Below are 12,496 nucleotides of genomic sequence, written 5' to 3' on the forward strand. Positions count from 1 at the left end.
CAATGTAAAAACCTGCAGCGTACTGTGCTGCACTCATTTTGAAGTTTCTTCTGTATTAAGGAACAAAGGCAGTGAAACTCAACTGTGTATTTATAAACCCTTCAGGACATAAATAATGCAAAATAATATAGACATATCATAAATCAATGCTGTCACATGTCCGGTTACAGCAACTGAATCAAACCCAATGAAAGATTTCTGAAACCAAACATGGTTTTTTTACTCAACCTCAACCACACTTTATTTAACAAAATAGAAGCAGGTCAAATATTGCAAAGCATATAAATGTATCTTTGAAACACAGCGTTTGAAAATTATGACAAATCATCAGTGGGCTGTGGCACAGTAATACTCCACAGAAGAGACACATAGTTACCCCAGTCCCCCCTCCCTGTGATTGGACAGACGAGCAGGGAACAGGGAGTTGAGGATGGAAGCAAGGTGACTGGACAAAAAATGCAAAAGGGAGGTGGTGGTGATGATGATGATGATGATGATGATGATGATGATGATGAGTGTTTGTCACAGATCTGCTGAGATGTTAGTCCCCAAGGTCAAGCTGCGGCGAGGTTACATATCTGGGAAGAGGGGAAAAGGGGAGGGCAGTGTGGAAGTAAGGGTTTAGACACATACATGCAAATAGTCACGCAACTGCGCTCTCTCGCTCTCTCGCTATGTCTCTCTCTCTCTCTTTCTGTCTTTCTGTCTTTCATTTGTCCTCATACACACATGGGAAGGGGGTGGGAGTTAGGGGTGGGGTGGGACGGGATGCATGTGCATGCACAAACACACGCACGGGCAAGGGGGCAGGCCGACAAAGAAAGCACAAGGGGGGGAGTGATTCAGCACCATGGACAGCGCTAGTCTGCATACTAGGGTAGATACTGTAGGCCTACTAGTGGGCGGGAGGGGAAGGGGGGGGGTGTAAGCCCATCTCACATCAACTCTGTACACTCTCACCATGGCCATTGGCATCTTAGGTAGATTTTCTCCCAATTATGCTGAAATCTTGTCTAAAATTAGGCATCTTAAAGTGTTTTTTTTTAAAGAAAACAATTGGCAAAGTTAAAATAAGTTGTCAGCACTGGGAAATTTTACATCATAATTCAACAAAATCAAAATCCAAAATAAAGACTGCTAATTGCACATTCCTCGCATGTTTCAGACACCGCAGAGAAGTTAAAGAATTGAGAATTTTTCATATGACCCAACTTTTAATGCTTATCTGCTGTTTTTCTCCTGTAATATCCAAATCCAGGTTCAGTTAAAGCAGTATAGGCTAAGCAGCAGCAGCAGCAGACCCGTCAGCTGAGCTCTGCAAAACAGGTATTCAGTCATGGCATTGTTTTCATGAGCCTACAAAAACCATGCGAACCCCTCCCCCCCGACCAGCAAGAAGAGTTCCTTAAGTTCAAAATGCTGAATTGAAAAAGGCATCTCGCATTATCGAATCACTTCCACAACATGTGTGTCTGTGTCTGTGTGTGTGTGTCTGTGTGTGTGTGTGTGTGTGTGTGTGTGTGTGTGTGTGTGTGTGTGTGTCTGTGTGTGTGTGTCCGTTTTTTCACCATACCTCATGTATCTCTATGGGTCTGGCCACTTGCTGAGTTGTTGCCATAGTGTGCCCCCCCACCTCCCAACTCACACCCTAAAACAGCCTATTTCAAGCACATTTTGTAGTAAATACAGTGAGTTTCAGTTCTCTTATTTGGACAAGATTAGATGGCTTTACAAAAGCTCACAATATGATGAAAGTGAAACATAGCCATAAGCTTTTTTGTGGAGGAATACTCTTTTTCTGACATTAAAAAAGCATTCTAGTCTATATCAGTCTACCTGCGCTGTTTACATAGATCGAATTATACCTACATAGCTCAATTGAAAACACTTCTTTGCTCAGTTGTTGAAAAAATATGATGGTATAAACCCCCCTTTTTAAATTACTTCTTGTGTTTTTTTTTCTTCCTCTCACCCAAAGCAGGCTATATTCATTGACACACAAAACCACGGAACTGTTATTGTAGCTACATTAACTTTGCAGCATAAGCATCTGAGTGACGTTAATTGGTCATGCTCATCTGCATGTCTGAATATCTGAAAGTCAACAATTGGCACACCATAAAATAACACAGTTTTACATTCATAAAGGAGATGATGACTGCGCAGACGTGGATTTAATCTGCACCATCTAATACGGTATAAATAACCCCAATATTTATCGACAATCAAATGATAACAAACAGAAAATAACATGCACTGACAGCTTCACTTCCATCACTCCTTTCCGATAGTCATCATTGTTGATTTTTTTTCTCTTTTCTCCAAACAAGTTTAAAACAACAAATACAAATCCTAACTGCAGGTTCACAAAAAATAGAGAAATGGCACTTTGTAATAGTCATACATAATCTTAATATCTATATATAGTCGTCATATTGATATAACATGAAAGGGTCGAGTTTGCTTCTTTGTTGGTTATGGTGGTTATGGTTCCTCGCCGTCGCGCGCGCGCGCTTTGTGTGTGTGTGTGTGTTGAAACCATGCGAAATATCATCATGCAGATTATGATACATCGGGTCCGAGTATTTACATTTACATTCATGCGTTCGTGCACCATTCCCCGCGTCCTCGGTCTCGCTCTCTCTCTCTCTTTCTCTCTCTCACACACACGCCCTCTCCCTCCTTCCTTTTTTTCTCCCCCCCCCACCACCTCTTTTTTTCTGTCTCATACTGATCCGTAGTCCGATTGCGGCAAATAGCAGAACTGGGAGGAGGAGGGAGGGAGGCAGGGAGGGAGGGGTTTTAGCCAGGGGGGCTCGGCATGTACATATATTACAGAGTGGGGCCTGTGCAGCAGCAGACTGACTTACTTGGTTCAACTGGAGGAAACAAGACATAAACAAGTCTGTGTCCCCCTGTGATGAACAAAAGCGGCTGATTCTTGCTGTTTTAGTCATGTGTCAGTCTGTCTGCGTGACTGTTTGTAATCCAGTCTGGCGTGGGCTTATTCTATACAGTCCCTTTACGCATCGTTTGTCGTGGAGAGGTGCGTGCTGCAGTCGAAGCCCCGGTGCGCGCCCCCGTCTGCGTGATAAGGCCCGCTGTGCCAATAAGACGAGTCACACACTGTCTGTAAGGAATTGATCTCCGAGGCGGAAGAGTTCCCGTCCCTCCGCTTTGACCTCTTTCGATTCCGCAAAATAAACACAAGCATTCCTACAACAGTGAAAGCGGACGTGACAAACACCAACAGCAACCCGGGGACGAGCACTGAGATGGAGACCCTGTTCGGCTCCAAATAAGAGTTCGAGCGCGTCCCCGAGTCCAGGGTGAAAGTGCTGTTTTTGGACAGGGAGGTGGGGGAGATTCTGTCATAGAGTTTGGGACACATGAGGTCGTTCCGGACGTAGCGGAAATCTCGTTTCCAAAACTCTTCAGGGGACTCGCACTTGAGATCGCTCACTATCACATCGGCCCCGAGTTTCTCCGTCCACTGCTTGAAGGGCACGATGTTGCACGAGCAATCCCACGGATTCCCGTGCAAATCGATCTGTATGATTGAGTTGAGCTGGTCTAACACGCCAGCCACCGGGAGATAGGGGAAATAATTATTATGCAGGCTAATTTTGGATAAAGAAATCCCAAGGAAAGCATCCACGGGTAACGATTTCAGCAAGTTGTTGTTGAGGAACAGAACCCTCAGATTTGGCATGGGGCCGAACGCACCTGCCACTATCATCTGGATGTCGTTGTATTCCAAACTGAGATATTCCAGATTCACAAGGCCCACGAACATCTCTGCTATCAGCGTATCCAGATAGTTCTTATCCATGTACAGCCACCTCAGCTCGCTCTGGTTCAGGAAAGTGCTGTTGTCAATCACCTTAATGTTGTTCCCACCCAGATCAAGCAGGTTCAGGCTGGAGTAGCCGAGCAGCTGATTCTTTTTCACTGCGTGGATGTTGTTATCTCTCATGTTCAACTCGTGAGCGGCCAGGGGCTTAGGCTTGAGGTTGGATAAGCTCTCGATCTTTTTGCCCTCACAGTTGACCCCCAGCCCTTGTCTGGAACCGACCAGCTTGCAGTTGCACGGCTGGGGGCACGTCATGTTGTGCAACTGCTCTCTTTCCCCGTTCACACCTGTCACCACTGGAGTGGGCTTAGTTTTCAGCTGCCAGTTCTCACGAGATTTGGAGCGGCTCTTGGGTCCGTGGCCACCAGGCGTCGGGGGTCCGCTTGCGTCTCCGCTGGGCTTGCAAGACGTTGGACGCGGGCCGTGGGCCACAGGCTGCGAGGTCTCCTCCTGGGTGGGAGGGGCGACCAGGCTGGCGTCCACGCCGCCGCTCTGTGAAGGGCACAGATCCTCTTCTGACGTCTCGTTTAAGTCGCTCCCTTGCAGCCTGGTGGGAGCCTCGCATATCACCCTCCCAATGAGCGCGTTATGCGGTATGTTCTCCAGCCATTCCTTCAGAGAAACCAGGTCGCAGTTACAGTCCCATGGGTTGTCCTCCAACAAAACCTCCGCAATGCCCGGTATTTGCTCAAGGATCCCCTCATAAGGCAACGTTTTGATTCGGTTTCCCCGCAGGTCGAGATGCGTAATGGGCACATGTTGAAACACGTTTATAGGTAGCGCACTGATGAGGTTGTCGTTAAGTATTAACACTTCAAGTTTATTTAGGTCCCTGAAAACGGCGGGGTCAATATCCCTCAGTAGATTGAAATCAGCTTGGAGATATTCCAAGTCGTCTAACCCCAGAAATGTACTCTTCCTGAATGATCTTATCTTATTGTTATTGATGTGCAGCCTTTTCACCAGCTGCAGCCCCAGAAAGGCGCCGGGGACAATGTCGTGCAGACCATTGTTCTCCAAATGCAAGCTCACAGCATTGTAAAAGTTGGCGAACTCGTTGGGAAATAGCCTGGATAGAGAATTCCCGTGCAACAGCAAGTGGTAAAACTGCGAGCTCGGGCCAGTCAAATGCTGCAGAGTGGTGAAGCTCCTTTTTTCGCAGTCTATGTGCAGATCTCCCTCTATCTCGTTGCAAGAGCATATCTGCTCCTTACAAACGTCCCTTGTAACATTTCCACTAGCAACACAAAGAGCCGCATTCAGCAGAACAATCCAAAGCAGCATTTTTCAACGTGAACAATTCATTCCCGGTTTCAAGACATACGAGCTGTGAATTTAGTCTACATCAATCAGAAGAAAAACAGGAGGAGATATAGACATTTAGGGAGAAGATAAGGCAGTCTTTTATAACAGATCCATGCTGCATCTAACCTGCTCTTGTGTCCAGACTTGCAGTTTGAAAATGACCACATAAACGTCTCTTTCACATCGACTGAATCCTCAGAGCCTCCGCGTGTTTATGATCAAAATCAAAAACAGCGAGCGGCAGTAGAGTCCAACACATCTTTAGGCTTTTTCACTTCGTTTAAGACTGACCTTGGCAAGAAAAAAAAAAAAATGAACAAATCCGTGCCTTTTTCTCTTCTCTCTCCCACCCCCCCTCCAGTCGTGCTGCGTGTTGCGGCGTTGGGAGCTGTTCCCTCTCCCCTGGTGCTGAATTCACACCCTGCGCTGGAGCTTTCGGAGGCGATCCCACCGCTGCAAAACACCCGCATCCCCCCTCACATCCTTCGGCGTTCTTGCCTCGCTCGTTTGCGCCGTTTCTCTCACCCTCCCCCCTCCTCCTCCTTCTCTATTTTGTGTGCGTGTGTGTGTGCGTGTGTGTGCGGCGATTCGGGAATCACAAAAAGAGGAACGCGGAGACTGTGTTCATCCTAGCGCGGTGCTCTAAGAAAGATCTGACACCCTCTACTGAGCTGTAATGGCAAAAATCCGTCGACTGACTGAGGGAATGCTGAGAGGAGAGAGCAGAAAAAAATCAATCCACATACAGGGGCAAGTTTTTTTTTTTTTTCAACTATAAAAAAAAATCACACTTTACAGCTTTGGACGTGTAGGTTATTTCCATCCAGATGCACAAAAAATAGGTTTCTGCCTCAAAATTAGGCTCCTTTTTGCAAATTCCTCTTCTCACTCTTCAAGCTTGCAGCTCCATGGTAAAAGTGTCCAAGTCGACATCATCGGGAGACTTCACATAAGGATCGTTCTGCCTCAGCTCAGTGCTTTAAATTGCACCCCCACACACACACACCATCCTCAAAGGATAGACGGTGTTACTTTAGCCGATCTGTCCCCGGATCATTTGCGCCACACAAGCCTCCACTGACTTTCGCCCCGTGATTTGAAAACACTGTTGAATGCGGTAAAAGCTGGCTCTCCGCTACACACACAGGCATGCCTCAGTCCAGCAAAAAAAAAAAACAGTTGACTATACAACAAACGATGCGTCAGTGTGGCACCCTATATGCGCATGTGTGCGTGACGTTTTTTGATTTTTTTTTTCTAAGATAGAAATCCTTTGCTTAAAAAAAAAAAAAGAAAAAGATCCACAACTGAAAAAAGTCAAAGGGAAGTGGTTTGAACATCTCATCTCCTATCACTTTGTATTATACTCCATTGTTTTAAGAGTATTGCATCAGCTGAAGGGGCAAATGGTTGCACAGGAGAGTTTGGTAGTTACCCCCCTCCATTGCCCTCCATCCAACACACACACAGGGGCACGCACACACACACACACACACACACAAACACACACCCACACACACACACACAGTCACCCTCCCTCCTCTCCACCTCCATCTGCAGTGCTCAGTTGGAATTAAGAGCAGGGCAGAAAATGGGATGCTAAGTTAAATATCCTCTCTCACTGACATCATTTTGTTTTTTTGTTTTTTTTGCAGAGAGGAAACAACACACACTAACACACACACACACACACACACACACACACACACAGATACACTTGTACAAGTGCAATAAGAGACCAATCTAAGCGAGTCAGGAGATTTCAGCAAAGCATCATTGGTGCCTGCAATAAGCAAAACATCATTAGGACCACCTACATGTAGCTGTAAAGCATTCCCATTATAGTCCATTGACTGGTTATGATTTCCCCCTACCCACCTGTCCGCCTGTCTGTCTGTATTTGTTTGTCTTTTGCTGCTGCCTGTCAACTAGTCTTCCTACCTGTTGTTTTGTCATCTCCTTGCTTTGTTTTTCTCTCGTCTCATTTTCTGTCTGCATAAACTTGTTTTTTTTCCCCTTTCATCTGCATCTTGTCTCTTTTGGTCAGGCCACTTTGTGTGTCTACAAAGAGTGTAATGGTGCGGCGTCCTGCTGTGGGCGGATCAAAGCGTGCAACAAACTGTTCGAGCTAAACTCGATAACCGATAGTCGGTGCATGTCCCCAGTGTGCAAGAGGCAAACAGAGGCTGAGGGGCGGACGGTCATGCAGCTGAGCCAAGGGCACATCACTCATTCACACTAATTAATTGGAAGCTGTGTGTGTGTGTGTGTGTGTGTGTGTGTGTGTGTGTGTGTGGGGGCACATGCGGGTGGCAAGGGTGTTCATGTAAAAGAGGGTGTTGGAGAAGGCTCCTGCTGATTTGGTTTAGTGGCATGCTTCCTGAAAGTGTGTGATGAGCCCCTCCCGCATGCATGTATCATGTACAGCATGCATGGTCTTATCTCCAGCAGGTGGGGGGTATAGTAGTATGAACACAGCTTAGTCACGCTTGAGCATCTTGTTTCCACTAAAAGAAAATGAAATGATAAACAATTCTGACTCCATTTTAGCTCGGCTCAGTCCTCGTAGGCCAAACATTTAGAATCTGATATAATCCCCCAAACAGGATAAATCATATTTGTATCAGGAAAAAAAGCCCTTATCTTGGAGTCAAAACTAATGGGATTATGAATATGAATGTATCCCAAGGAATAATTGCATGGGGCTCAGCATCATGATGTGATGCAGATACTGTCGAGTTGCATTAGTGTGACGCGGGACCAGAGGAGCTCACACGTCACTTGCATACATAGTCGCTGGGCACAGAATACAACTTGGGCTCAGGCGAGTTTCAGCTGCACATGCACACAAGGTGAAGGCATCTATGTGTTTAAATATTCATCTAGTGTTTATTTTGATACAGATTAGTATGTAGCATGGACTTATGTCATATAAGCTAGTTTGCAGTTCCTGTTAAAAGAAGGGCTTTTATACGTACGCACAAAAAATTAACATAAAACTCAATGACAAGAACCAGATCATTGCTGACTACATGCTTGATCCCAGTGGTGAATGTAGCACAAGTACATTTACAGTTCTGAAACACTTGTACTTTACTTATTTACCATGTTATGCTGCTTTATACTTCTACTCCATTGCATTTGACAGAAAAGTTTTGTACATTTTATTCCACTCCATTTATCTGACAGCTGTAGTCACTTGCTACTGTTGAGATTATTTTTAGATTACGATTTTTTTTATTTATTTATTTTTTTTTTACATAAAAAAAGTCTGATGAGTTCATAAAATGCAGTTCATCGTTCAAGATTAAATCAGTGGTTTCCAACCATTTTCACTTGCGACAAAATTACAAAGTCGGGGCACCTTGTCATAGATGTCTGTGAGTTGTTAGTGATTGAATTCTCCTCCAAACTTCTCACATGGTTTCATTTAAATAGCTGTTTGAAGAAAAAGAAAAAGAATATGATTGGAAAGTTTGCTGAGCAGGCCCAGGTGTATCTGATTTTGTATCAAGATGGAAGAGGAAGCCAATCATGAAAGAGAGCTGATCTTTTGGGGCCTGGATTGCAGGAGCTTCACTGACAAAGATGCTCAACTGGTGTGTTTCAATAGGAACAGTGACAGTAACTACAGGCCTGAGTGCTTGAACCCCCACCGCGAGGGGATCCGGTGGCTCTCTCATGCTGTGGGGGCATTTTGCTGGCATGGTTTGGGCCCATTTGTCCCCTTAGAGGAAAGGGTCACTTCAAATCAATACAAAGTGACAGGATGACAATGCCCCATCCATAGGGCGCGAGGGGTCACCGATGGTTTGATAAGTATGAAAGTGATGTGATTCATACTCTTTGGCCTTTGCAGTCACCAGATCTCGACCCAATTGAGCACCTATTGGAGATTTTGGAGCAAGGAGCATTGGAGCTATTTCTGGCGGCTCGTGGTGGCCCAACACTTTACTAAGGCACTTTATGTTGGCTTTTTCTTTGTACATTTATTGTTATTATTCTCTTTTTCCCAATAACATCCTGTTTTCCTCTGCTGTTTTGCTCTACAAGATTATTCTAATATTGTTATTGACAAGCAGGAGTGACTGTTATGCTCCAACTTTGATATAATTACACAGCTTCATGGAATCCAACAATTCAGGTGGTGTAATAGCGATTGCCTTTCGAAGGCTGTAATCGTTGTTTGCATGGTGCACACACCATAGAGAAAAACCAACACTAAAGACAATCAATAGCATTCAATCAGGCAGCGAGGTTGTGCTACAAGATTGCTTGCAATTTCCCTCTCCCATTCTGCCACTCAGACGTGGCGGATATTTCTAAGCAGATGTTATTGGCAATCATCAGTGATATGTGGCGCCAAATGCCTTGCAAGTATGTGACGGTTTGACACGTCATGTCACCTGGAGTAAATGTAATTGTCAAAAAGCTGTTATTCTATGTTAGATTTAAGGTGCTTATGCACACCTGTTCAATCGTGACCCTTTGGATTCCTGTTTAATCCTTCCCTGAGAGACGTATTCAGAGAATCCTGGGATTTTTATCAGACTAAGCCACCGTGGTTTTAGTTGCGAAAATCTGCTGGTCCTTCCCTCAGGCTTGTATTTGAAGACTTATTTTTCCTCTTTCTCGAATGATTAAAACATAGGGTGTTTGGTGAGTGTATGATCAGGAAAGAAAACAACAGACCTCACTGTTAAATCTAAACATCTCCATTTACAGCAAATCATCCAATCAAACAGCAAATAGGATCTTTGCCCTCTGCATCTGAATCCTCCACTGAGTTTTTTATTTGTCATTTTAGGATGGGGGGGGGGGGCAAACACATGCCACATCAGCTCTGCTCCGATTTCCTCCAGATGTGTGTGCTCATCTTCGGGAGAGAAGTACTTTCTCCCAGGGCTTCAAAGGCAGGAGGTTTTGAGAGACTGAAATACTCTACGGGTAATTACAGAAAGGTCAGGAGCCATGTTAAGCTTGTTTTCACATCAGCATGTTCAGCTCAGTGTGCGCTGACAGCATTCAAAATCATGCATGGCTGTTTGGGGTTTTGACGTGATTCACGCATTGTGAGTAAATAACATTTGAAGAGGTGAACTGGACGAGGGCAGAGCTTTTACAAAATTTTAAGTGTTATCTGAGATTGTGCCAAACTTCTCATTTTTTATATTTTACAACAGACAGGAGCAAGGTGCCAAATCATTACATTAGCCAACTGAGAACAAGGTTAATGAGTCAATGATAAGGTATGATACCACTGACTGTAATCATGCTTGAAATGATAGTCCAACTGATTTTAAAACACAGAGGAAAGGCATCTCACGTGTGGGCTGAAAGAGAAGTCTTTCTAAAAATGGAAGCTTTTAATCTTTCAAAATGGAGACAAATAGTCTCCTCTTTTGAAACCCTTTGTAACACCTTTTTTAATTATGCAGCAAAGGTTTTGCAGATGTGTCATGTATAGAAAAAGATGGGTCAAGTGCAGACTAGAAGTCAATACAGCTATTGGCAGAGGCAGCAGCACCGCTCCCGATGTATCGACCGGCGATGCTGCACGAGGAATCAGCAGAATGTTTGACTGTAAATCTATACACATCTATCCACAAACTCCATTCAACTCCCAACTCACAGCTGACCTGCTGAAAGCAGCTGAGGATCCAGTGAAGCAGGGCCGAGAGGAAAACATGTATGTTTCTGGTCTGAATCAGCAGAGGACTTTTTTTTTTCTCGTCGTCATTGTTGTTGTTGTTGCGTGCTGCTCTTTAAAAAAAAAAAGGTGTTTTCTTCATAAGATTCATGTGAACATCCAGTTCTCACAACATGACAAATGTCTGACACTCGTGTTAGTCACTTGCCTTAAAGGAGAGGAATTTAATTATAGCTTTCAAACACTTAGCTGATGCCTCCTGACGTGTCCTGTAGCCGGAAAGTGCTTTAAAGAACAATGAAAAGAAAAAAGGGTGAACACTGCCAGTGGAAAGTAGAAAGAAGAGGTCTTACCAATGTATCAGCAGACTTTCTTATGTATGTAAGCTAAGATGAAAGCCATCTTTATAGTTGGAGACGTATGTCAGTTATCGTATGCTTTGGAATCATACGTACATATATTCTCAGCAAGTGCTGCCAATAATCCCGACTTCAAAACTGTTCGTACAGATGTGGGGTTTAGGGTTTGGGAGGCTGCTGGCATTAGAAATGTTTGTCACACATTCAAAGAAGAGTTTCTTATTCCTCAAATGCTTTTTTAATGAGTTATTTAAACTCAACTCTGCATTTTTAAAGTGGCAAAAAGTTGAATATTTATGAAAGCATCAACACTTGATGAGAAAGTAATGACCTACATATACGATCAGTTTCATATAGATGATTAGACCACAGTAAATGGTGAATATTTGGTGTTTACAGAGATGAACAGACCTGGTGTAAAAATCTGTATAGTATATTAATATATTATATATATATATATAATATATATATATATATATAATATATATATATATATGTAGTGAATGTTATAATTCACGTTCTGCAATGTGACAAAAGTGCCAAAGTTTAACTTAACGTCCAGATGGAGCCAAATGTGTTTCATTCTATTTACCCCATGGTTTGTGAAATAAGAGATGTAAACGCAAGTGAAAATTCACCAACCCAGCCCTCATAAAGTCCACACGACAAGGAAAAGCCTGATTTCTATTCTTTCATTCTTTAATTGTTTTTAAAGTGCTGTTATTTCTAATGCTCTGTCAGCAAGCATACTGTCTGCTTTTCAAATTTTGTTTCTTTTATATATCTGCCTACATAAACATTTACATATAAAAACCTGGCCTAAATCTTGTTTAAGGGACCTTGTCTTCGGTTTTTCAGCAAATGCTGTGTCTGTTTTGGACGCATTTAAAGCGTTTGACAAGCCTCTATTTTACCAATGTCCTCTCTCTCTCTATCTCTATCTCTCTCGCTCTCTCTCTCTCTCTCTCTCTCTCTCTTTCTGTCTGTGTGTGTGTTTACCTATATCTCTTCCTCACTGTGTCGCTCTGCAGTACGTTTTTGACGATTAAGCTTTTAACATGTCCCAGAGTCAGGTCAAAACATCAGCCCCAATAATTCACACTTAAGAACATGATTCTTCATCATGGTTCTTTTAAGTGACAGAGCCTGGATCCTGTGTTTTAAGATGCCACAATTAATGCCACGGTGGCTTGTTACCATGGCAGCCAGTTCATCTCTGCTGAATCGGTGTCTTATTTTTTTTTTCTCCCCCCACTTGGAGCAGATATTCAGAGTCAGTGAGCAGCCCTGATCTCACGGTAATTGGCAGGAAATCATATGAAAGGAAGT

At 43.7% G+C, this 12,496-nt stretch overlaps 1 protein-coding gene across 1 annotated transcript; it reads right to left on the minus strand.

Annotated features, from left to right (window-relative positions):
- Nucleotides 1–211: 211 nt before the first annotated feature.
- Nucleotides 212–6,335, minus strand: LOC130165546 (SLIT and NTRK-like protein 1). Its single transcript, XM_056370892.1, has one exon. It carries the CDS (start codon nucleotides 5,135–5,137, stop codon nucleotides 3,023–3,025), a length of 2,115 nt encoding a protein of 704 aa, XP_056226867.1. The 5' UTR covers nucleotides 5,138–6,335; the 3' UTR covers nucleotides 212–3,022.
- Between the last annotated feature and the right edge of the window lie 6,161 nt (nucleotides 6,336–12,496).

Source organism: Seriola aureovittata, chromosome 24, assembly GCF_021018895.1.
Source record: "Seriola aureovittata isolate HTS-2021-v1 ecotype China chromosome 24, ASM2101889v1, whole genome shotgun sequence".
Lineage (NCBI taxonomy): Eukaryota > Metazoa > Chordata > Actinopteri > Carangiformes > Carangidae > Seriola > Seriola aureovittata.